The sequence below is a fragment of the Scleropages formosus genome, chromosome 9 (assembly GCF_900964775.1).
Source record: "Scleropages formosus chromosome 9, fSclFor1.1, whole genome shotgun sequence".
NCBI lineage: Eukaryota > Metazoa > Chordata > Actinopteri > Osteoglossiformes > Osteoglossidae > Scleropages > Scleropages formosus.
Genome location: NC_041814.1, coordinates 18,620,199 through 18,647,113, shown reverse-complemented (window position 1 = coordinate 18,647,113; position 26,915 = coordinate 18,620,199). Strand labels below are relative to the sequence as shown.

General features: G+C 40.0%; 3 protein-coding genes across 9 annotated transcripts in view; 2 read left to right on the top strand and 1 right to left on the bottom strand.

Moving 5' to 3' along the window:
• Positions 1–13,994, top strand: part of palmdb (palmdelphin b) — a 29,360-nt gene extending 15,366 nt beyond the window's left edge. For 3 of the 5 annotated variants that reach the window (XM_018754121.2, XM_018754120.2, XM_018754117.2), the window contains exons 6-7: positions 7,526–9,671; positions 9,917–10,592. In XM_018754121.2, coding sequence (XP_018609637.2) covers positions 7,526–9,671; positions 9,917–10,029 — 2,259 coding nt within the window. In that variant the 3' untranslated portion in view covers positions 10,030–10,592. Of the gene's footprint in view, positions 1–7,525; positions 9,672–9,916; positions 10,593–13,975 lie in introns of those variants that run through there. The other 2 variants (XM_018754119.2, XM_018754118.2) reach the window with 2 other exon arrangements.
• On the bottom strand, positions 11,679–24,117 carry LOC108935482 (putative ferric-chelate reductase 1). Of its 3 annotated transcripts, none has more exons than XM_018754122.2 (16): positions 23,962–24,117; positions 21,273–21,471; positions 20,976–21,121; positions 20,716–20,810; positions 20,101–20,254; positions 19,823–20,005; positions 19,266–19,364; positions 18,103–18,250; positions 17,212–17,325; positions 15,346–15,461; positions 14,783–14,869; positions 14,008–14,105; positions 13,757–13,815; positions 13,356–13,499; positions 12,986–13,047; positions 11,679–12,898 (listed from the first exon to the last, which is right to left on the bottom strand). In XM_018754122.2, the coding sequence occupies exons 2-16, from the start codon at positions 21,469–21,471 to the stop codon at positions 12,806–12,808; spliced, it is 1,797 nt and encodes a 598-aa protein (XP_018609638.1). In that variant the 5' UTR covers positions 23,962–24,117; the 3' UTR covers positions 11,679–12,805. The 3 variants fall into 3 exon arrangements, with proteins under 3 accessions (XP_018609638.1, XP_018609639.1, XP_018609640.1); XM_018754123.2 differs by lacking the exon at positions 23,962–24,117 and adding an exon at positions 23,570–23,634; XM_018754124.2 differs by lacking the exon at positions 19,823–20,005.
• LOC108935485 (glycogen debranching enzyme-like) lies at positions 24,117–26,265 on the top strand. The gene is made up of 3 exons (XM_018754128.1): positions 24,117–24,273; positions 25,651–25,854; positions 26,229–26,265. Exons 1-3 carry the CDS (start codon positions 24,249–24,251, stop codon positions 26,237–26,239), a joined length of 240 nt encoding a protein of 79 aa, XP_018609644.1. The 5' UTR covers positions 24,117–24,248; the 3' UTR covers positions 26,240–26,265.
• Positions 26,266–26,915: the final 650 nt, after the last annotated feature.

Genomic DNA, 26,915 nt, shown 5'->3' with positions numbered 1-26,915 from the left:
GGAATTCTGATGTTTTAACATAAATGGCTTAATAAAATAATTTCAGCTGTAATGTTGTTATTGTTTGTTGCTTTAGTAGTTCGGTTGTTTTGAATTAATACATTAGACCTGTTTGGTGTTATAGCTTTCAACTGTTATGCTGCTTCGAACATTGCCAATGTATTCAATATACAGTATAAATAAGAACCAAAAACACCGCAATTTTGTTTGTTGGCTCTTCCCACCAACCACTACTTACCCTGGGATTTACAGGCAATTAGAGGATTTTTGCACAATAGGTTAACACTATTATAAAATATAACAACGAATTAATGGTTTCAGGATAGAGCATATCATTATGAAGGTGTGTACAGCTGTGGATTCAAGAATAGTGACTCATAATAAAATCTGTACGGATGAAAATGTTGTACAGTGTGAACTGGGACATTTTCTGTAACATGCTAAGATCAAGGGATTCTATGCTGTCTAGCGAAAATTTTACTGTGCCTTTGTAAATCGAAGTGATATTGGTTGGCAGGTTCTTATAATAAGTTGTTTAGTGTTCTGGTGTTGTGTTACCTTTAGGCTATGTCCTCATTTAAGTTTTCTTGCCATAAAATATAAAGTTTTTAAATTACATCTCATGAAGCACTACATACCCAATGAAACCCAAATAACCTGTGATTATAATCAAGATATTTCAGAAACTGAGAAATAAAAAGGCAAATATATTTTAGAGACTAGGAACACAGCTCTACATTGTCATTACATAGCATGTGAATGTTTCATTTTTAATTTACCTGACAAATTTCCCATTGTTGCAGCAGTTTTTCTGTATTTCAGCTTTCAAAATAAATCAGCCAGCAATATATGATTGCGTTGGTTTAGGCAAATAAAACATCAGAAAGAAAGTACATTTCATGAATGCAATCCACAATATTATAGTTCTGCTTTCCTTTGAAATAGAGGTTTATGTTCAAACTGAAACAATCTCTTCCTCATGTTTAATTAGTTTATATAATTTAAATGTTCACTTAACTTTTACATAAATCTTCAGGTTCAGTATTACAATGTACTACAAATATGTGTTGATATTTAAGTAAGAATAATAGTGGATGGATCATTCCAGTGAAAACTTGTGTTTCATGTGCATAAGCAGGCAGCTGCCACCTGTCCAGGAAAAGTTGGTAGTGTACTGGTTACTAAAGGGTGTAGGTTTGAATCCCACCTCCAGCTACAGTACCCTTGAGCAAGGAACTTACCCTAAATTGATGAAGTAAAATTACCCAGCTGCATAAATGGGTAAATAATTATAGTTATTTTAACATTGTAAGTTGCTTTGGAATGCCATTCAAGAATATTTCTTTATGAATCATAGCCAGTAAGCATTTCAAACTTAATTCAAGAGTACAAGATTTATGAGGCAGAAATGTTTGCTGAAGAACTGACTAACAAAGACACGGTTTGCTGAAACATTTCGTGGGCTTTAAGTATGTTCTAATTAAAAGTGTGTGCCGTTCACTTTCCAGTGTCCCATATGTCATCATCAAAGTGTGCCCTTCGGAAATAAGACAGCAATACCTCTTGGATTCCTGCCTCTGTGCCTGTGCAAGTGCGCCCCTCTGTGTGTGTGTGTGTGTGTGTGTGTGTGTGTGTGTGTGTGTGTGTGTGTGTGTGTCTGTGTGTGTGTGTGTCTGTGTGTGTGTGTCTGCGCACAAGATGTACTGCTTCGCCATTGGTCAGTTCCCCCACATTCAGTCGCTGTGGCTTCTGTGAGGCAGAGATTGAGCCACTCACTGCCGCTGAGGAAGCCCAGTCGCAGCACACAGCGAAGGTAAGATGGCAACAAATAAAGTTTTCCATGATCTTTAGAGAAATGAATGCAAGACTTAAATAGATTACTTGCTCAACAGATGGAAGCAATCTTCCTCGATCTTACAGCAACAGTGGGGAGCAAAGGCTCCTGTAATTTGCCATGTTCTGGTTTGGGGTGTGTGGCTGGGGGGGATGTTGGATTATGGGGAGGGCTGCAAACCCAGAGGTGTCAGCAAATATGGGGCTGTCAGTAAAAAAAAGCTGGGACAAGAGCCCAAGAGAGAACTGAGTAGAAGATGGATCTTTAAGAAGAGCGTATGTAATGATTTCATATGTGCCTATTACTGTGTGTTTAAGTACATGGCTTAAGAGAAAAGAAAGATAGTCTGCAACTAGATATGGAAAGAAAGACAGCATTCACTGTGAGAATGTTCAGGCACATATTTTTTTCTGGAATAATATTCATATTTTCTATCATTTTACTCCCTTAGGCTCATCAGATATTCCGTTGCAGGGAAAAACTGTTCGTACGAAAAGTTCAGTAAATGTGTGATGCTGTGCTCTTGCATGTATAATAAGGGAGGGTTTTTGTGCTCTGTTTGTTCTGTAAATCTAAAATTGAGCGTTTGATATGCGAAACACGGCAACAAATTGAAGATTATTTCACCAACATTTCAACACGTAGAAAATACATTCGCGGGTATTAAATATTAATATTGCAAATGCATATTTAGCAGGAACAGACTAAAATCAGCGTGTTACCAACTGTTGCATTCAACGTTTCTTGATGGTTTGTACAGTGTAACAAGTAAAGAACTAAGGGAGCAACCGTATTGTATTTCTGCTTTGCAACTCTCTTTTTCAGTCTGGTTTACAGAGTTAGTTTTCACTGTCAATAACACAGGGTTTGAAGATGCAGCACTGCAGATAGTAACTCATGATTTCTTTATAAATTGTGTTGCGGGTGTGTTGTTTCTGCATCGTGACATACTGTGAAAAAATTACAACATGTATTGTTTTTTAATAACATGTGCAGAAAGTAAATTTGTGTATTGTTTAATTTGTTTTTTTGTAACCCTGACCCTAAGCAATGGTAAAACGAAAAAAAATGTTCTGCTGTTGTAGACTTCAGAGGTGGATCTACATCCAGAAATATCCAGCTATCATTTTGGTTAAATATCCCACAGGTAACAGAATGTATGTGACACCAGATAATGATGAACTCAGATAAGGAAATTAGTGAAAAATGGTTTTCTGTTGATTGTATTAACAGGTAGCACAGAGTTCTAACAAAATTAAAAGGTTTAAAAAAATCATTGGTTATGGCACTGAGTGGGAATTCCTTCAATAAAAGTATCCTTGTTCAAAAATGAGCATAAAGGTTGTGCCCAAAAATAAAAGGTCTGCACAGCAGAGAAATAATAATCATAAAAGTACTGAACACAAATTTGTGTAACGCAGCCACCTAGTATAACAATGGTCAAAGGTCATGCGTCAACCTGATGACGCATTGACTTTCACTGCGCAAAGTAGATGAGGAATGTTGAAGAGGCTTCCAACTCCAGTGCTCATCAAGGTGAAAGTGAAGGGAGGTATCATAACTGTGCTTGAACTGTAGAAGGGGCAATACTTGAAGCCCCATGGAGTATTGCTCATAATCATAAAACCAGTTAATTCAGCGTGGCTGTCAACGCATGGATCTACAAGGCTCCGGTGCAAAATGTATTTTTGTTTACAATTGTCACTGTTCATTGTGGACCGGGCTACTGTCACCCGTATACATCAAGAGAGGAAATGCATGCTTGAGCCTTTGCGAGAATTGGCATTCCGCACAGAGGTACAGCTACCTCCATCTTTGTTGAACTGTGATCCCACGCACTCTACTTTGTCCAGCCTCCTGCACCTGTGATTCACTACCATTATTTTCACTCTGAAAGGAACCAGAGTCTGTCCTTGATGTGACAAAGAGAACTTGAATGCTGTGATCTGGAACTTTCTGTCGCTGCACAGTTGTGACTCGGAATTTTACATGAGTCATTGCAAAAAAAGTCACTTAGCTAAGGTTAAGGGGCTGAAATTTGAAATGCAACTGAGGAACAACATTTTGTAGTACGGACGATTATCCAGGATCAAATAAAGTCTGCTTCTTACTGAGTAGCTAAGTTGGCTATTTCATTGGATGTTAATTACTCTATTGATTATACATGCACCTGGGTATTTCATTGGAGGACCTGAGAAGAAGAACCTTGCTCATGGGTACAACTGCAGAGCCCTACCTGGGATTAGAACAAGCAATCTTCCAGTTGTATTTCTGTGCCTTCACCAGTAGGCTACCTGCATATAGAAGGAGAACAACGTGAACCAATTAAAGTCTTGTTGCAAGTCAGCTAAGTCGGGAAAGATGAGAAAGGTAGCTTAGAAGACTAATATGGAGAATCAGGTTACATCTGAGTGGGGTTTATGGCAATAAATTTCTTCTCAGCACTGCATTAGTCTTGCATTTCTTCTACAGTACTAAGTGAAAAAAGAATACATATCCCTAAATGTTCTGCAGACCATGAAACACTACAGCTCACCAGAGTAGAAAAGGTGTTGGTTCAGAAAGGTATTTGGTAAGAAGAGAGGGCTGGAGATGGTTTCCATCTGGCTTCTCAGTGTGAGACTGCAAGTAGGAGAAAATCTATGTTGCTGCTTGTCTGCCCTGTTTAGCTGAGACATGATGGCTGCTGAATTATTTGTGTGCATAGGAGTGTGAACAAAAATTTTACCAATGAAGACTTTTTTGCTATCAGCTGAACTCTAGCATGTGTTCTGCCTAGCAAGGTTACCATGGTACGCTGACTTTTCCAGTGTTATTTTGATTTGACTTATTCCAGTTTCACTGACGTGATCAGGGGAATAAATGAAAGCCCATGCAACTTTTGAGTGGAATTCCAGAAGCAGTAGGTTCTACATTTTCATTAGAAACATTAGAAACAGAATTAGGTTCATTTTTTGTGTTTGTTTTTTCACACTGCAGAGTTACACTTACATTTACATTTATTCATTTAGCAGATGCTTTTCTCCAAAGTGACATACATCTCATAAGAGAACACATTTACAACCTTTGCCACATGCATAGGGTAACAGTGATATTCTGTTTTCCTTTAATTTTTTATGATGCTGGTGTCATTTATAATGCAAGTATTTTTATAACTAAAAGTGTAATTAGGGTTCATTTGGTTTCTTAAACCTCTTGTTATAGAGGGACCTGCAGGTATTACTTACTGAAGCTATTGCTCATGTGTTATTAATGCTGTGACAAATTGCATGGAGAATATTATACTAAAATTTGGATTATTATATTTAATGACAACTTTGAGGGCATTTCTTCTGTTACAGATTGTGCTATAATAATGACATTGTCTCTTACAATGTAATTTCCCTGATTTCCATAATGAAGCAGTTCAGTTTTTAAAATCTTTTTTGTCTCTCTCGTGACTGCATGGTCACTAAATAAGTGGAATGTGCACTGGTGGAATTGGCGGAATTTGCCCAAAGTGACGCAGCAACAGTATAATGAAGTGACAGACAGACAGCAGAAGAGGAAAGCTGCTATGGATTATGTACTTTATAGCTGTTAACAGATTGTGCTGTTCTGTGAGCCAGTGCTGGTCGTTCTATTGAATATTCCACCCTTCAGTGTGAAAGAGCTGGGCTCTGGATCGACGGCTGTCCAGCGCTTGGCAAGCGGTACATGAATGACATCACTGGGTAATGTGTCTGCAGAATGGTCCGATGATTAATGTTCCTCAGGCCTGCTGACTGTAAAGGGAATGAGAGAACAGGCACCATTTTACATCATGAAGAAGAGATTCCTAGTGTTGGACACACATGGGAGTCCATAGGTACCTTTCGTACAGGATAAAGTTGCCACGATGCACTCTTGTTTCTGTAGATCAGGATTACTTTTTAGTTTTGGAAAGGAATACTTCTATTAAAAAGTGCTCACACAGATGCATGTAGTATTATAATTTCTGGTGGGAGCTTAGAACACCTTGACTCTGACATACAGCAACTCAGCAGCTATGGATTCTGACAAATAGACTAACTTGTTACCGTTCCTTTTTCTAAATATTACCTTCAGTTTCATCCATTTCAGGTTTTTGGACAAAAGCAGTGAGTGCAAGTAAAGGTGTTGATTTTTAATCTGTAGGCAACTGTTTTGGAAATGGGTCCAAAAAGTCTGAGATTCTGAAAATTCTTTCGTTTGAATGAAAACAAAGAGGAATTGTTTAAGAATCACTACAATACAAGGGTATTGTAATCATGAAAAACTGCAGTAATGCAATAAACAATGTGATGGTCCACAGGTACTTACATTCACTTTTTTCATCTTAAAAAGTCATTAATGCATTTGATTTTGTGGTATTCATTTATGAAGGTCAAAGAGATTGAATAAAAACTGATCTGCGACAATAAATCAATTAGAACCAATAGGATAATTAATTCTTTTTGCTAATACTTTAACTGACCCTTGCCATGAAAGTACATTTCACAGTATAAACATCATATAAACATCCTTTTTGGTTGAAAATTTCTAAACACAAAAGTAGAAAATTTAATAAAGTTTTGAGCTAATGATTACGTAGTTTGACAGTCTTTGACAACGCCAAGTAGAACGCGGAAATCTTGAAGTATATTTATGGGGTAGTTGAGCATTTCTTTGATTTCTGAAGAATAACATATTTATTCACTCTTTATTCACTCAGCCTCTAAAACATGAAACCATTTATGTTTAAATGGAGTCTTCTTAATGTAAACCCTCTGCCTACATGGGGAGTGCTGTGAGCCGTACACCTGTCCGTACGCCAAAGACTGCTTCCTTAAAGACTGCTGCTGTAAGTCAGGGGTAGGAATCCTGCCCCCAGGGTATGGAGTTGCACATGGCCTTTTTTTGCCTTGTCTCCCGCAGCAACAGTGGCCAGAGCTCATACAACGGAGGGACAAAGCAGTAAAAGCGTGGGTGAAATATTCCATCCTGCAGTCTTACATAACAGCACGTCTCCATTCAGTCAGATCTCTGTTCCACCTAACTCTGCACAATCAAGTTTGTGTAATGCAGCCAAAATGAAGAGAGATGTTTACTGCCCTCCCCCCTCTTAATCGCACCTTTAGCACACAGCTCGCTTCATGTGGCTCAGAGCTAACTTTTTCAGACAAATGCTGAAAACATGGGTGGTATTAGGCTGAAAAGAATTAATATTTGAATTATTTTTTTATGTAAAAAATCTGGCATTAACAGATATCGAGCTAGATCAAACTATTAAATTATTTCTCGGTTTATGAAATTAAGATAAATGAATTGGTGGTATGCTTTTATGGGGGTCCATCAGTCTGACAGTTACAAATACTTCATGCTGGCATATTTTCTTTGGTTATTTAGATGGCAGTAGCATTTAGTTTAACTCATCTATAACACATATGGGGCCCTGTCTTTATGAAAATGATTTACATATTTTTTAGCCTTTTAAACTGTCAGTCACCTTCTTCAGGGTCTGAGCTAAAGTGCACGGCTTCCAATACCATATAAAAATGATCTCATTCAACATGTGGGATTCCAAAAGAAGAAATAACATATACATTTGTTTTCTGTATTACATTACACTAATTCGACAGTCATAATTTTTCAAATGTGATCTTTCTATTACTGCTGTCTGTATATACAAAACTTTCTCTTAATTTTTTATAGGCAACCACAGTGGAGCAGAAGCAGACAAATGGCAATGAAGTGAATGAAGATTGCAGCTACACTCCAAATCAGAAACAAAAAGAACTAGAATACTTTTCAGAAGTAGTAACCATGGAGACCGGCCAGCAATCAGAAATGGCTGCCGTAATAGACTATAAAATGGATTCTGTGGAGACAGAGGCAATAGAAAATAAGGATACACTTGAGGAGGCTGAACCTGACTGGCCCAATCCAGACATTAGTGAACCCACAGAAACAAAAGAAAGCGTTGACATTCTGGCAGACTTGCCACAATGGCCGAATGAAACCGAAAAACAACCTGAGCTGGAACATTCAAAGGATACAGAAGTTCCCTGTCAGAAGGAGGCTTTGGTCCTAGATACAGAACATAACGACCTGAATCGTACAGAGTCCATAAACTCCTCCGTTTCTGATACACCATCCAGTGCAGGAACGGTGTGTGAAAATGAAACAGTTCATAAGATGCAAGACCAAACAGATCAGGAAGAGCTAGAGAATCCAGTGCTGCTCACCATGGAAGACGCAGAGGACAGCGATGTTACAGAGACAGCCGAACCTGAAACAGCACAAGAAGTCATTGTGGAAAACTTCTGCAAGACTGAAGAAGAGCAATCTCCCTTGGAAGAATGTATCAGAGAGGAGGCCTCATCCGACATCTCCACGGAATCCTGTCATGATCTTGATCCAGATGACCCAGAATTGAATAGCGTTCTGAGGGTTGAAATAGAAGCTGTCTCCTCAGACAGTGACACCGATGAGAAGTGGAGGGCCATATTTTCCTCTTCAATTAATAAAGAAGATGATGATTCTTATATGGATGAAATCCTTAACTTAAGTGCTCGAGAACTCTTTGTGCAAAAAGTGGAAAATAATGTGGATAGCCCACCAGAAACCAGCGAGGTCCTTGAGGAAGACATTCCAGACCACGAGCAGATAATTGAGGACCCGGAAGACTATACAGAACATGAGTTTCACTTCCAAGAACACCCTAGCAACACAGCCCCTTCTTTGTTTCATGGCTTATCAAAAATCTCAGAGGATGAAGAGGAGTCCAATCATGCTTTGAAACAAACCACACACACTTCAAGCTCCATGAAAGGAAGCACTAATAAAAAGGTTCCCCCCGACTACTGTGTCATTCAAGAGACCAAGAATGAAAATGTCAGCACAGAACACGTGGATTTTCTAGTTGCTCGGAATCAGTGGTTGAAGATGGAAGAGGAGACGAAATGTCAAGTTTACCAGCCCTCCATTAGGCACAATACATGTCAAGGAGGACACAACTCCATGTATACCCCTGTCCGTAACATTGACAGGTCCAAGAAGGAGCCTGAGTTGGACAGCATGACATTCAGTGATTACTCCCAGACCCATTTTAGCCCATGTTCAGAGGACTCCGGTTTGGATGACTCCAGCTATCGGTCCCCATACGATGAGCCGGAGACACCCATTGAGAGGGAAATTCGCCTGGCCTTAGAGCGAGAGGAGAACCTGAGACGTGAGCGGGGACTGTCTAAACTCTCTGATTCCAGCGAATGCACAGTCCGACCAGTCATTCTTGTCCCAGGAAAGTCTGACAGAAGACTGAGCCAGGAGATTGATGAAAGGAGAAAGGTATTTGAGACAAAGGAGGAAGATGGCAGATTTCCAAAGTCGTCTAATGTCAAAACACCATCCTTTGTCATCACCTCCTCACCCTCCAAGAGTCAGTTGTACCAAGAGGTTTCAGGCAATAATGTCATCATCCTGGAGCCTGATTCCTACTCTTCTAGCCCAACACATTGCGCAAAAGATGCAGCTTCATCACAGCAAATAAAGAAAGCCAATGAGTGGCCGTCCGAGAAATCTAATGTGATCATACTGGAGACACCAAGTGTGATCATACGCAGTTCTTCTGAGTTCTGCTTAAACTCTGTATGTCAGGACACCCAGGAGAGCACTTTTCTAAACAATCCCTTCTTCAAGCTGAGGTCCAGGAGCACACAGTCTCTGATTGATGAGGAGATAAAGATGGTCAAGCAGCGGGAGGAAGAGCTTAAAATTCAGAGAGAAAATCTTTACTCGAAAGAGAAATACAATGTCATGTCTCCAAGTGCGCTGGACAGCTTGGCCTTTGATAAGTCAGGTACGTCAGTGCAAAATCAAAACTACATTTGACGCTGTGGAAAGAATATCAGTTTCGTGCACTTTTCATTATCATTTCACATGTGTTACTTCTATATTTGAAGTTCCTTCAAAATTCACTGACATGGTTTATTTGTCAAAATAATAACGTCATTCCAAATGTATTCGGTTTCCGCACCTGGCTCCGTGACGATAGGTGAAAATGTTTACAAGCTTGATTAAATCATAATTCCTGAACTGTTTCAGCAGAACTGCCTGTGAAATGTAAATCATCACCATCATCGCCAATGAAGTCACCGTACAAGATGGATCGCTCCACACTCTCCTGTGAAAGCAAAGTAAAAACTTTTTGTTCATAATTTCATTCCTACAATGAAACTTGACAGCATAAAATGGCTGTTGCACAAAAAAGCAAGTTTGCTGGAGTAAAATTACTCAAACTATTCTAAATTTAAACATCACCTTCACAGCTGAAGTGTTTTTACATAAGTAATACACACATATGCATCCTGACACTGATTGAATATTGTAGTTGATTTAATTAAAGACCACCTGCAGTTATTCAGGTGACTACTCCTTAGTTTTGTTTCTCTGAAGCACAGGGAAAGGGCATGAAGGCCAAACATTTGGAAAAACGGTTGTTTGAAAGTCACACAGAAATTGCAGGACACCACCCTGAGCAAAATCATCAGTTTTTTTTTTTTTTATTTTACTGGACATTATGCATTGCAGCAGATTTTGTTCAGAATAGAGCACAACATTCGCTGCTTGTGTGATGTCAAAGGCAATATGTGAATACGCCAGAACATAGTATTGTGCATATGCCAAGATGCCTCGGTGTTTTCCTTGAATGTAGTGTTTAGTCTGCAGTTATTCCTGTTCTTCTTAATGTTTACGTCCAGAGAAGTTTGAGGTATAATTTCATGTGTCATCTTTGTTAAATATGTTTCTGTATTTTCATAATGAATTACACTTAGATGATTTCTCAAGTAAGGATATATATATAGCTTGAAAATGTGATCCAAGCGATTAAATTCCATAATGGCACTAAATTATAGTATTTAAAAATGAAATTTTATGTAAAAAGGGACATTCTATTCTTATATTTTATTCTTAAATACCTTTTGTCCCTTTTGCACTTTATCTACATAGGCAACATACCATACATTCAAAGAAATACAATGGCAATTGGACATTCGAGACTTAAACATCATTTGATCTCCAATATTGTGATATTCCTCCTTTTATATCATGATTTTACATGCTTGCTTTTGTAAACTTGTACATCCCGAGAAATACTGAATCTAGTCAAGGAAGACAAGAGATACATTTCTTCCTGTAAATCCCATTCAATTAAATATTTTCAAGCCCTGCTTCTTATCAGTTTTATATAAGAGGTTTTTAGGGCACTTTATGTGACTGCGCCAATAATAGTTATAATTTAACAAAATCAAGTTTATAAAATTGAATCTCTGGTTAAAGATTAACTATTTTTCTCTGTGATAGATATTTATATTTCAATTGCTTTGGAAAGTATTTGATACAACACTGGAAATATTTTTACCCAATACTACAGTGCATACAGGTGTTGAAAGAAATGTAAGAATATTTAATAATGCAAATTCCCACTGTTTTAAAGAGCCCCTATTCAAAATAAACAAGAAAGAACCTGGGTCTTGAGATATTTATGTTTATGTCTTAAATAATATAGTGCTTTTCTATGTTTTTGAAGAAGGGCTGTTGAAAAAATACCTGAACAAATATCTTTCCTTTTAAGCGTTTTTGTGTGCTAAACTTTGTAGTCTAGCTGTAAAAGCATTTAAATCAGACTTTCCAAAATTGCTTGCTTTGCTTAGAATTTCAATTTTGAGTCTGTGTGAATAAATCACTGTAGAAAACAGCATTGTTTCAACTGCCTTCTATGTGAGGTTGATCTTTTAGCTGAGCTTTTGTGTTGTACTTTCAATGCAAGTGTCGCAAAAGATCACCACAAAATAAAGGTATATGGAAAAACACAAAAAGGCACTTTTTTCTTTTATTGGTTTGTAATGATTTGATCAAAAACTAAGGGTTAAAGCTGAACATAAGACTGCTGGAACTTTCAGTGACAGATTATTGAAAACTTTAAGTGACATGCCTTCTGAGTTCCAGTTCTCCCTAAAGGCCCAAAGCATTCTACCACAATGTCACAAAAAATCTGTTTCTTGGTAATTGCTAGCTTGGTGTTAAAGAATGACAGCAATATTTTTGCAGGTTGTATAAGTTAAGCTTTTCATAACTTAAGCCTTAGCAGGGACCGAGAAGGTTTCTTCATACAGCACATTAGTGGGCCTTGGGCCCTATCTTAGTGAATAGATTACTCTACCTTAACTGAACAGAAAAGCTAAGAATTTATTTCTACCAGAAAACATTAAGTATTGTTTCAAATGTAATAACCAAATAATAAACATTAAGTATTTTGCAAAAGACTGTACATTTAGAAATGGAAACATTTGATTAAATGCACAAAGCACAAGAACCCCCCGTGAAATTCAAGGTACTCATATTTGCAATGTTAATTCAAATAAAAAAAAACACACAATATAATCTCTTCATATATTCATCCAATAAGCTGAATCTTTAAGAAAACAGTTGCTTCCTGTTATTATATATATTAACCATCCATTAAAACATTATGACAACATTTACGCACAACACCAAAACAAACAAGAATATCTTCTTGGCATCCTCTCAGTTATGCATAAGTTTCTCCTTATCAGAACATAATTAACGGAATATTAAGCATATTTACTTTACTTTGTTCTTATGTTCATACTTTCTGCCATCTATTTTTTTTGTCCACAATAAGGTGTCAAAGTGCAATATAATTAATAAAATAGTGCAACACCATTAAATAAGTTGCAAGGTTAGTTGCAATATTCTTTGTTATACAAAAGAAAGGGGACACTGCATGGATCCAGCAGTAATGTATATCTGTAACTCAATGTTGATAACAGTTTACCAGTTGTTCTGTAGTATGAAAAACCAACTTGACCAACAAATTCTCAGTATGAAGCCAAACTAGATGAACGGAGGAGTGAAGCATGTAAATCCAGATTCCTTTAGATTTGTGTTTGATAAAATCTTCAGAAGAAATCACACATTACTAATAATGTGTAGAAGTACAGTCAGGAAAGCAATATTCCCACAGAGAAAGATTCCTAGAATGATCTTCTTAAACCGACTTTCCTGAAACAAAAGTGAAATTTTCAGCAACTTTTAAACCACAGTTATGGTTTGTTGTTTGCGTTCTGAAAATGAATGCCCCCAGCTCACCTTACTGCTTGTCCCAGACTGGCTAGAAAGAATTGCCTCTTGATCTGCAGACTTGTTCTTCCCTATGAAAATTAAGAAGATAGCAAGCCTGAATTTCAGTTCATATGTGTAAATGTTTAGTTCACTTCAAGATCTCCCACAAGAAGTTTACCGACCAGTACACAAGCCATGGGACCTGTGCTGCTCATATAGCTGTTTAACTACCAAAATCCCCCATGCACCATAACTTGGTACATTACATAAATAATACAGACTAATTTGTTCTCATGTAGTACTACACTACCCCTAACAGCATAACAAAAAATGTCTATATTTCATTAAACAATATTAAACACAAAAAAATGGAGATAAAAAAGCATGGAGAGCTCACATATTTTGAAAAGGCCTTTGGCATGAAACTCCAACACAAGCTCCACCGCCACACCCCAGACGACGAATACTGCGAGCACACTCGTGGAACCCGGCTGAGGTAGTAATAAAGCCTGCTGGTGGATCCCAAGGAATATGGCCACAACTAAACGAAAGGAGAGACAGTCTGCAGAGCTATAACAGAAACACCCTTACTCAACAGGGCTACACAGCAAACCACTTATTAGGATTTTTTTCTCTTCCACATACATGCTCGTATAAATTTTATTTGAATACTAGAACACCTGAAATTATACCCCCTGGGGAACATTTCCCACTGGGAAGGGTATATATATATTCAGAGGGGGCAATTACTGTGTTGTTGAATATGAAGAACAAAGCTGTTTGAGCATAACCACTTACCTGCAATTATCTGCACAATTGTGCCTGCACTCAAATGCATCCAGTTGAACATCCACCTTCTGAGAACAAAGATTAAAAAAAGTCTGCGGTGAATTCATAAGAGTAGTTACAATCACTCTAATCCACATAGTAGCTATCATAACCCAGTATATTCAAATCAGAAAAAACAACACAGTCTATGATCTTCCTGAGTTCTGATTCAAACATCCAACTTTTCAGATTATCTAGCCAAAACCCCAACGGTGTTTTACCGTGCAGAATCAGGTGGTGGTCGGAAAACAGCCATGACGGGCTGGAGGATTGCCAGAGCCATGACAGCGCAGCCCAGGTAAGGGTGAGCCCCCGCACGCTGCAAACGGATAGAGTAACAGGTGAATAGCAACAGGAATATTCACTCTGCGAGTGCCAGCCATGCAGTAAACGGGGACCTCTGTGCTCTGGTCATTTCATACTCATAACCTGACAACACTACCCATAACAGCCGACCATGACCAGCAACAAAATCAGTGACTGATTGCTCCGCACAACACAAGGACTCAACTAGAAGAGAATGGAAATAAACCGACATTTCAGGTTACTAACAAGAGTGAAGCAGGGAGCAAAATGAAAGAGTCTTTTTTATTATTTTGTTTACACTCACAGACAAGAGAGGCCTCTGCTGGTGTCTAGGGTGATTGCACACAAAAAGAATCTGTGATACTGTATTTTTGAAAATGTTTGGCAGGCCAGCTGGACATATATGTGTCAGTTACTAAAAATGGCAAATGTGGGTAATCAAGGCATCAAAGTTCAATTCAGGGGAATGCGATCAACCAGCTCTTAACAAATCTCTATTTTTAAACGGTGATTATGTATAACTGCAGTTATTTAAACAGCATAACCAAAGTGCATTCATTTGAATTTATGTTGGTTATTTTTGACAGTAGAGGAAAGCTTCACCAAAGAAATGCCCAATCCCTGGGAGACAGCTATAGAGAAGAAGTACAAAGACATCACGCAAAGTGATGTAGGCTACGAGAGTCTTACACGGCTCCAGCCTCCTCTGTAAGTAAATGCAAAGATGGATCCCAGACAAGTGAGTAACACAGTGAGCACCATCAAGGTTCTGTGCACCTGCAAAAACAGCCAATAAAGAAATGACAATGAATAACGAGAGCAATACTGGATGAAAAGATGACTGAGAAAGTTTTTACACATCTGCATTTGCAGTAAGCCCTTAAACTGCTCATAGCATTTAATTTTATTTTTTTAAAAAAAGCCAAATAATGCAGTGTCATGTTGCATATTATTATTATGAGTCCTAGTAAGTGATTTAATCTTTTTTAGCAAGTGAATATTTCTAACTGAAGGCATTCAAAGTACTTTGTTCAACTGTACTACAGCAGGGTCCTTCAGGTTCCAAGTGAACTTAACCACTATGCTGCCCACAAAAGTTGTCAAAAGTAACCTACAGACATTGTATATGGAAGTACTTACACCTGAAAATGGAAAGCACATAAAATATCATTCCATTCAAAAAAAAATTGAGACGGAAGCAAAAATTAAATGGAAAGATGATTATTGTTTTCACTTTGAAAATAACCCCAGACCTGAAACCAAATCGTCTGTCCAAACAGTGCACTGCCAGGCCAGTCATGTCTGAAGTAGCGGGCAAAAATTACGCCAGTGCTAGCAGTTGTCATCCACGCAATAAGCATGAACACTCCTGTCAATTTGAAAAGAGAAAAGGTTATGTCAGGGCAGCAAGGTTCTTTTCCACTAATTTTCTAACCTCAATTACAATCCTCCAGATTACACAGGTCCACTGTGGATTTTTCAAAAGCCACCATTTTAAACACCTAATTGCAGCACCGTAATTATCTCAATTATAACACATTATTGCGCACAGACATGTACGTATGGAAATTAGTGTAAAATGTTCTGTATGGTAGCCAAATAGCTTTTCTGAGTTCAGAATGAAATTGTATGTAATAGAATTGTGTCTTAAAGTGCAGTGATCTTATTTTAAAAATTACAAAAAACTTTAGTGAATACTTAATAAAAAAATACAAATATCTAAACATTTTGCAATTACATAATAATTCATGATTTTTAAAAGTTAATTCTATGGGAGCCAAGTGCTTTAACCACACCCCCATAGCCCATACTAACAGCCACAGCTGGAAAGACCTATGGGAGTCAACAAGAACCAGGTGTGGCTAATAAAGCCCAGTCTGAGACTCAGTTTTAAAAGACTCGACAAGACACAACCAAAACAAATTTGACTCATCATGTTCAGACCCCACTTGGGAGAAGCGGTTATTGACGATGGATGGATGGATGGATGTTTTGGAGTTGATTCCAAGCAGTGTAGTACTGGATCTTGAAATGTTTTTGTGTTTAATTTTTTGAAAGTCTTGTATTTGTTTAGAATGAGAGGGCGAGTTCAATAAAAAGTCGTGGAACATTCCACATTGCTGTCCCATTAATGTTTAAAAAACGGGTAAACAATATAATTCTATCTATTATGACTTACTGATATGGAATGCATCAAGAGGGTTGCATTCGGTTACAAGTTCTGTCAAATAAGCTTATGTGATTATTTTAAATTTATGGAAATAGGCCTGTTCCTTTTTAATTGAAAACTGGTTATTCAGCTTTTCTCACAGTAATGGCACAAATCCTTTTATGTCTAATGTTGGATGGCAACTGGGGTTAACAATACATGTAGGTCATTCCTATATTTCTTGGGGTCACAGATGAGACTCCCCTGACTTGAACTGAAGGAAATTACTAAATTTTGCCTCATCAAAGGGTTCATGGTGTGATTCTGGCATACTACATAAATTATGCCAAAGGCCAACAATGGATATTTCAATATTTAAATGCAGAGCAACCAAGGAACTAATTCAGCTGAAAAGGCTGTCAAACATTGCAGCCAAATGTTCCTTTCCCTATTTATGAATGTCTTTTCAGTACAGTGCAATGTGTAATGTAAGATTTTATGACACCTATTGATTGGACTATTCAGTAAAACAAATACTGCAGCTGTTAGCTACTGAGTGCACGAAAGTATACAGCCATTTTCAGCTTTTTTATGGCACCTACATTCCACTGTCATATTGAATTTGTGTTATACTGATTTCTGTTAATTATTTTTATTGTTTGCTTCCAACAGTACTGTTAAGCATAGTTCCTCTATTGGTTGCTTGATGCAACTGGAGAGCCGATAGGGATACCGGCTGAACTACAGATTATGAGATCCAAAATTCATATCAGGACAAATTTCACACCTTGCTTATGAACTCAAACCTGTGACCTGCATAAAATCTCAGAACACCCAGCTGCTATAGGTCTGGGAATCATTCCCTCACTGAAGGTCGAAATCTATAATATACACAAAATGAGCTCAGATGAAAGCTGTGTCATTCATATGTATAAATTAATGCTGAGCTTTAGTACATAAGCAAACTTACCATGGAACTTCATTATCACCGATGAGCGTGACCCACTTAAATCTTCAGGTGTCCCAGTGATAACTATCGGATTGTTTGAAATCAGAGGCTGGAGGGCATGTCTATGAATCTTGCCTTCAACATATAAAGACAAAGTCTGAATTAACTTTATCACAGTTTTGCCTTACCTTCAGCACCTTCACCCCAACTACTGGTATTATTAGATATCTGTTACTGAAAGAGTTTTGAACATTATCATATTTTTAGATCCTGACTTATACATCAGACACAGGTCTATTTAAATTATTGAGAAAAAAAACTGTGTTGTCTCATTTACGGAAAATATTGCAAAGAATCTGTTTCAGCCTTTTGAGAATAACTTTCCTTACACCTGAAGATTAAAAATGGAGATTTAATTTTTTAAAACATTCACAATCCAAAACTCTTGTTATATTTATACATAAAAATGCTAATACATTTTAAAAAATATATTCACCTCTCCCTCCCAATTTAGTCATAGCCAATTAAGCATCCCTTATGTCTCCCCCTTGAAGCATGAAACCCACACTATCTCTTATGTGCATGCTGTGAGTCACCTGCTTCTTTCCAGTGTACTAGCTGCAGGCTTCACTGGGCAGTGTGGCGTGCCTGAAGCAGAGCCCTACCCATCTGATTCCACCTGCCATATTGTAGGTACCTAGCTAACCACAGGGTCACTGAAAGCGCAACAGGAGGCGAGAGGGAATGAAACCCAGCCATGTAATTTACTCCAAGCAACACAGGCCAATTTTTTTCTACTAAACATCTTCACCACAGATGGCTGGAAGCATAGTAGTTTACCCATGTGCTCACTGAGGAGGCTCAAACATGAACATTCAATGATGACTCATAAGGACAAAGCCAGCAACTCACCATCATCAGCTCTCCCATGTGCCACAAAAAGGTAGTAGCTGCCATTCAGGTTAAACCGCCTCTGGTCCTCTGGGACATGGACACTCCTGCGGAACCTGCACCTAATCACACCGTTGGCTGAGCTCCATACCAGGTCGGCCAGCGAACTCTGTAAGAGAAGTAAATGTAGGAGCACAGGGGGACTGACTATTATTATTATTTATTTATTTACCTGACAATTCTCTAAAGCACCTTACAATGTTTAGTTTGTACACTGAGCTACTTACAACGACTTAGCCATTTATACTGCTGGGTAATTTTTACTGGAGCAATTTAGGATAAGTTACTTGCTCAAGGGTACTACAGCAGGAGTGGGGATTTGAACACAGGTCCTTCAGTTGTAATTTAGATATTAGATTTGGTTCGTTTGCCAGTTATGCTGTTATGCACTCGTAGCTACATAAATGAATACAGGTGACAGGACATGATGGAACTCTTGGACATATTGAATATTGGGGCGGCAGCTGAAAACACAGTAACACGAAGAGACAGAGTGGCTATGTCACGTCCACACCCACAACTCAGCCGACAGCACCCGACTCTGGTCCAGCACCTGACTAACTGCTCACCCTTTAAAAGACCCTCCTCAGCTCCCATACCTTAGCAGAATCTCGTCAGAGACAACCGCCCTCCTTCGTGACGTCCAGTGCACGCTCAACACTTGTTCTCCGTTCTCGTCTTCCGGTTTTCGTCCCTTCGCTTTATTTCCCGACCACATCCACAGATCTTCGTTCCAATGCCGACCGCAGACCGACCGACCTTTTGCTTCGTTCCCTAACCTCGTCCATGGATCCTCGCTCTGACTCTGACCGCCGATCGACCGACTATTCACCTGTCCCCAACTCCGAGAACTTGCCTTCTCCCCTGAATCCAGACAAACGACTCCGCACTTGGGCCCCGCCGTCCCGGTTCTCTCAGCCCCGTATGACAGGCTATTACTTTATTTGTCTAACACATACTTATCTATGGTGGTTTACATAGCTTATGATTTTACACGCCAGCTGCATCAGTTGTATTTTTACTGCAGCAGCAATCAGTGCATTTGAGAACTGAACGTGCTTCCATGTGGTTACAGATCTAGCTCCTTAGCTGCCACACCAACATCACACGTGAGAGTACTCTACCTGTGACACTTGCTCAGGGTGTGTCCGGCCTCTGAGGTACGCTGCACTGATATCCACCCGATCTCCAACTCGCACACAGAGGTACACATCATCATTCCCCTGCAAATAAAATTTGCTATATAATTAATGTTGCAATGACATATTTGACCTAACAGCTACAGTTTACTCAATGGCCTTCTTCAGATTTCAGATGAAAAACAACCTGAAAATTTGGAGGAAGTTCTCATATAACGTAACAATGGAAAAAAATTAAGCTTGAAAAAATCGACACGCTAATTATAACAGACTAACTCACTCAGCAACTATTGCTAACCACTTGTCAAAGTCAAAATCACAATGGTTCAGAGCACATCCAGGAAGCACAGGGGACCAGATTAAGAAGGTTACACCCCAGACAGGACACCAGTCCATCATCGGCATACACACTGAATTATCAGTTTAATTTGACCCCATGTAAAATCTATAGCTAAAACTAATACAGATATAATGTCAGAAAAAAGGTAATGATGAGTGCTTGCATTTTTCCCAGCTATAGGTGTGCTGGAGTTTATACCCACCATCCATTTGTCTTTTGAAAGTCCGAATGACACATATCCTTCAGCTGGCCCGCTGAGCTCAAAAAGCACTGTTTCCCCCATCCAGGTAAAGGAGAGGAAAAAACACAGATGGTCCACACCTGGGTCACAGCCAACAGGGTCTCGCAAACAAGTTTTCTGGCTTCCACACCCCTCTGAGCTAAACTGAGATCAGACACAGAGTTATCTTTAAAGATTTCTCGCACGGAGACATTAGTCAGCCTCAGGCTTTATGTTCGACTCTCAAAGACCTGACTCACCATGTTAGGCAATGGATCTGGTGGTATTGCCACAGTGCTCATAGTGGTAATCATGGAAATTGGATGGGGTGGGTCTGGAGTTACTCCATTCTGAGACACCACAGGGCCAGGAATTTTCACCCAGTAAACACTGTAGCGCTGCACCACAGTTGCCCTCACACACATGAAACAAAGCATGGACATAAGCAACAAAAATACAAAACAATGCAATCATTATACAAAAGCCATTAACTGTAACGGAGTTTAACTGCAATGTTTAAGGCAGACCGAGGCAAACGCCATAAACGGGCTGTCTGAATTATTGCACGAACTATAGTACTTGAACATAGATTGCATTATAGGAATAACTTGAGGGAGAAAAGATTGCACTTGATAAGCAGGAAACTGTTATTGCACTTAGTATTTCAACATTTAATACTGCACATGGTTAAAAAAAACACTGTTCTTGCAAAGAGTATATTTAAGAGATAGTGTGTGCAGGCGTGCAAATGGGTCTGATGTGACGAGGTGGAGATACGCTGGATTTTTTTCTTGTGCCAATTTGCATGTGCAAATCACTGTCATTCAAGTGTTGAAAAGTGTCACATTTCTGTGAAGAGGCACACAGACACTTACAGAAACTGGACACTCAGAGGAGACATTTTTGGAGCCTTCCAAATAACCTGCATTTTTGTCTTCTTGGCATCACTGGTGTGGCTCACAGCTGATCCCTGTGAAGAAGAGCATGCTTGTAGCACACTTGGATTTCTTTATAGGTGACTGGGAACAATAAAGGCGTTTGACGTACTGTGATTGACACACATTGCGGTCATGCTTTGCTTCCAGGTTAATATCTCTTGTGCAAACAGGTCAAAGATAAATAGAGGTCTGTGTACCTGTGTTTGGCCACATTTCAAAAGCTGTGAGGAAGTGGAATCAACAAGGGCAAAGGATCCTACTGCATCACCATTAAGGTTTCCAGTGTCCCGGGCTTCAATTAGAAAGCCTTTGAAAGGCTTGCCCCCAGTCACAGATAGATTTACTGCAGAAAGAAAACAGGTTCATGCCTTAGACTCTCTGCACATAACACAAAATATCCTATGACACTTTCATGTTGCACATCATACCAATTTGGTAATGATTTACTGCAGAAGGCCACTGTGGTAAGGTTGTTAGAACATCATGTTGTCTACCTCTGATCTGTTCTCCAGGGCTGAATGTTCTCTTATCCACTGTAATTGTGTAAGGGGGGACTTCTGTGCTGGAATGATAGCCATGATCTGGTACCATTTTCATGCAGGCATTTGTCACTTTTCCATTACTGTAACTGGAGGCTGTCTTCAAGCTCAAAGCCACAATCAACACAAAGATGATTTCAGCTATGACTGGCATCTGGAAAACAATAATACTTCTTCTCATATAGTGTATATCTGGATACACATACAGTGCATATTAACATTTATTAAGTTTGCTGACATGTTTCACCAAAGTGACTTACAATTATTTACCCATTTATACACCCGGGTAATTTTTACCTTGCTTAACAGTACTACAGCCAGGGGTGAGAATCAAACCTACAACCTTTGGGTCCAAAGGCAGTAGCTCTAACCACTGTGCTCCCATAAACACATAACAGTACACACAATCCAAAAAAAAAACTGTAAAATAAGAAATGTTTTCTAATATAATTTGGACTTATATTTTTAAATTATCATTGCAAGTCACTCTGAACAAAGGCTTAATTAACATTGCAAGTTACCTTGAGCAAAACCGTCACCTAAAATAATAATAAATTCAATAAATCAACTTCAACAACCACTTGTCCTGAGCAGGGTCATGGGGAGCCAGACCCTATCCCAGAGACATTGGGCGCAAGGCTGAAAGGGGAACATGCTGGATGGGATGCCAGTCCATCACAGGGTCACAACCAGTTAACCCAGGCACACAGTCGGGTAAAGGTACTGGAGCAATTGCAGCGCCAGCACCTTGCTCAAGTGCACTATAGCGCCGTTACCTTCGGAGCCAAAAGCAGCCGCTCCAACCACAACCCCACCAGCCACCCATTAAATTCAACACACACACACACACACACACACACACACACAGAAACTGCTTGTCCCAAGCAGGGTCACGGCAAGGCAGAGCCTAACCCAGCAACGCAGGGCACAGGGGACACACCCAGGACGGGAGACCAGTCCATCACAGGGCACCCTAAGCAGGACTTAAACCCCAGACCCACCAGAGAGCAGGCATCAGCCAAACCCACTGCACCACCCTCAACAAACAATGAAATTAAAAGATGAAATAAAACTGTTTTGGACTAACCAACTGAACCTATACAGATGATCCCCCCTATCAGATGTTAATATGAATCAGAAAAGTATGGCGGGATTGTTTTACTCAATTGGAAATTATGACAAACACCGTTAAGGTGGACAACTGATTAATGTGAATAAAAGTGCCAGTTCAAAAACTATGTGGAAAACTTTGCAGACTTTTCTCTGAGGAAAACTTCTCTGTGGTGAGATCGTGTCAGAGGTGCTGAGGTCTAAATTAATCTGGTAACGCTATATTTAATTATATTTATTATATTCCATATACTTCTGTATTTGGGTTGGAACATTAACTTGTTTATGCCAATGCCGGAAGGTGTTCGTTAACCTTGTTTGTTTTGTTTGGCTGTTTACACTTTTGTTCCAGCGCTTGGGCTGTATCTGTTTTAGAACAGCACTTTATCGTAGTGTTTTTCTTCATTTATGTAGGTCTTTGTGGCTAAACTAAGTACAAGACAAGACATGCTTTTTCTTACACATTATTGGATTATTACCGAATCATTTGTTTCTCTTTTAAACATTAGGGGTGAAGAAGCAGGGGTGCGGTGGCGCAGTGGGTTTGACTGGGTCCTGCTCTCCGATGGGTCTGGGGTTTGAGTCCCGTTTGGGGTGCCTTGTGACCGACTGGTGTCCTGTCCTGTCCTGGGTGTGTCCCCTCCAGCCTTATGCCCCGTGTTGCTGAGTTAGGCTCTGCAACCCCATGATGTGAGACAGTGGTTTCAGACTCTGTGTGTGGCAAATAATCAGCTTTGCTCAAGTGTCAGAGATGTGGACTTTTAAGCATAAATACCTGTCTTAAGGAGGATTATCCTTGAAGCATTTTTTTTTTATTTTTAGTATATTTTGATCATCGATGAAGAGGAGTTACTGCTTTCTCCCACACTGATTATTCATTAAGCGACCCACATGCTACAGTGGACCAGGTCGACCGGTGACGTAATGACGTAAGGTCTCAGCGCCCAACGTGCAGTTCCTGAATGTCAGCGCTCCAGTCCTCCTGCTGTATTTCTGACAAGTGTCACACCGCACATGACTCAGTGTCAGCCCTGCTAGTCACTGGACTGTCACTGGACTCTTTGTGTAAGGCAGTAAGCGGCACATAGGCCGACAGTACGTTTATATATATAGGAGTAAATAAAGAAGTGCACAGCACACACCTGATCTGACTGAGTGAGACAGCGCTGTCACGAGGAAGCGCTTCACTTCTCCTCCTCATTCTTCCACACACGTTCGAAAGCGCTAGATAAACAGTAATCATGATTACTGTAATCACTTCATTTATAACAACAGCCAGCTGGTGATTCGGTTTATCTGCGATGTGTTTAGTTGGTTGTAACCTGGAAAGCGTCGCGTTCTAAAACGCATTTTCCCCCTTAAACTTTGAGACACATGACATGCCGTCCCAGAGAGGGAAAAAAAAAAAAAAGTGCACCTGTTCCCGGAGGCGATCGGATGTTGTTGTTCAAAGGAAAGAAAATGAAACAGAAACGCGCGCGCCGCTCGCGCAAGTGAAGCTCTCGATGGCGGAAGCCGAGAGCGGTTGACTTACCTTAGCAGCTTCCCTCGTCCCTTCTAAAAAAGCACTACTAGAGGCGACAGTCCGGCCCTTCGTTGCAAGACATGACTGTGCAAGAGGCGAAGGGGCGGTCCGTGATCACAGTCGCACGCCTGGTCGCGATCCCCTGCGCTCACCTTGCGCGCGCGTGCACCTGCACATTGACATTATGTCCTGTCTTCTACCGCGTTTTTGCTATTAACGACAGACCGGACAGTAACCCCTCGGGAAAGTAACAAGACAGGGAAAAGTTAAGAGCGAGCGTATAAGACGTATCAGTAATGTTAGAGTGGCGCCCACAACTAAGTAAGTATATCATATCATATGGCTCGTGAGTCGCCCCACACTCCTGCTGTACCTTTCATAAGGTGTTTACACTGAGCTGAGCTGATCTAGAAAAGGGGGGGGGGGGGGCAGTAGGTTGGACCAGGTCCTGCTCTCTGGGGGGTCTGGGGTTCGAGTTCCGCTTGGGGTGCCTTGCGATAGACTGGCGTCCCGTCCTGGGTGTGTCCCCTCCCCCTCCAGCCTTACGCCCTGAGTTGCCGGGTTAGGCTCCGGTTCCCTGTGACCCCGTATGGGACAAGCGGTTCAGAAAGTGTGTGTGTGTGTGTGTGTGTGTGTGTGTGTGTGTGTGTGTGTGTATGTAAGCGGTGGTGCAGCAGGTTTGGTCGGGCCCTGGGGTGGGTCTGGGGTTCGAGTCCTGCTTGAGGTGCCTTGCAAATGGATTGGGTCCTATCCTGGCTATGTCTTCCCCTGTCGGCCCTACGCCACTCAGTGTGACTGTTGCTGGGTTAGGCTCCCATTCGTGGCAACCCCCCCTTAGAGTAAGCAGTTGCAGACAGTGTGTCATACAGAAAGTCACCTTGGACAAAGGCATCAGCTTTTTAATAAGAACTTTAGTAAATATCTATAATGCTTTAAACTGACAACTATACAGTATACCGATGGTTCCTGTTTTTAGTGACGCCACTGTAACTTCATTCACAGTAACGATTACAAAATAATCATACAGAATAAAGGCTAAGACATACTAACATACAATATTGTGGGATTACAGCAAAAGGGAAAAATGAAAAAAATATACGTTCAACACAAATGATGCCAGGGGAAGCAGCCTTGGGATTTTCGTCACCTTGGTGAATAAGGTGTGTGGCCTGATAACACTACACAGTATCCGTTGGAAGTTGCTTGGAGAAAAGTGTCTGCTAAATTATCTTTTATTTCATAAGAAAAGAAAGACTTTGTGTTACTACATTTATGCTTGTAATATTTGGCTAGTAAAAATTAATGTTGATTACACAGTACATAAACCATTTTTCTATGTCATGAAATGGACTGAAGGATCCAGGCTTGTAATCTGAAAGTTGCTAGTTCACGTCTAAGGGATAGCATTGCTGTTATACGCTTTAGCAAGATCCTTTACCTGAATTTCTCCAAGAAAATAGATATGTATCTGTACGTATGCTAGTCATTCTAGACAGAATGTCAGCTAAGCATAATTATTATACCTGCAGTATGTCCTTGTGTGCTTATGAAGCACATGGTGAAGTACAACATGAAAGTATATAAAGTCAAAGACAGAAGTCAATCCTTTTGTTCCAAGGTTTGTCTTAAGTGTTCCTCTTATTGAATTTGCATGTTTCATAGATTTCTAGAACTTTAAAATGAGTTACTTTTTTCCAGGGTACAACATGATACACTTCACACCTCTGCAGAAGTTAGGCTTGTCACGCTCATGCTACTCTCTGGCCGACCAACTGGAGCTGAACCCAGAGTTCTCTCCCGCCAGGAAGAAGTACACCTGGGCAGATGTGGGGAAGATTGTAGAGATGCTCAGGAACGAGTGGAGCATGGTCTGCATCACAGATGTGGTTTATAACCATACAGGTGGGTGAGCGTATGCTGTACATGAGGACTATTCATCTGCGATTCAGGTGCTCTTTGTTGCAGGGACTGGACTTAGACCTCCAGTTTTCTAATGAAAACCAAAACCTTCATTATTTACCTGTTCAGCTGCTGTGGCAATTTTTAAGGCAACATTTAATTAATTTTTTACCTTTGAAGGTCATGTCAAATATTTTATAACAGCTGTTCAATTAATAGTATTCCAGATAATGCACTGCTAGTATGTTTAAAATTGTCATTGTGAATCTTATCAAAAAGTATATATTACCTATCTAAACTTTAGCTAATTGCTGTTAGATATTGTGTCTGTCAAAGTGTACACACACACAGTGGCTGAAACCGTTTGTCCCAAAAAGGGTCACAGTGAACTGGAGCCTAACCCGGCAACACAGGGCACGAAGGGACACACCCAGGACGGGATGCCAGTCTGTTGCAAGGCATCCCAAGGGGGACTCGAACCCCAGACCTGCCAGAGAATGGGACCCGGCCAAGCCCGCTGCACCACCACACCGCTGTCAAGGTGTATATTTAATTTTTTTTTTAATGTACTGCAAATGAGCTATGAACACTACTGTGTTAGTATTATGTTCCATTTATTTACGTGGCACAAGCCGCAAGTGTCACGACCCCCAGGGGTAATACCCCTACTGGCCAGAGGAGGCGCCACTCCCTGCCGCTGATCCAGAACCAAGCACCTGTTCACTATTAAGATAAGATAAGATAAGATAAGATAAAACTTTATTCATCCCGAAAGAAATTCTTGTGCCAGAGATTGCTCAAACATATTAACCACAACAATTAAATATAAAAGTTAAAAAAAAAAAGTACAAAAAGTAAGAAAGCAAAGTGAAAGGTAGGAAGTGACACAACACATTACATAATATTAGATACTTGCTGAAGTACAAAGGGAGCAAGTGGGGGATGGTGGGCTGCGGATTTTTGATCAGCGGTTTCATTGTACTCTCCTAGCGATTCGTAGTCTCCTGGTTTCTCGGCTTGTTCCACAGGTGTTTATGTTCCAGTCCCGAGTGCCCGTCTTGTCT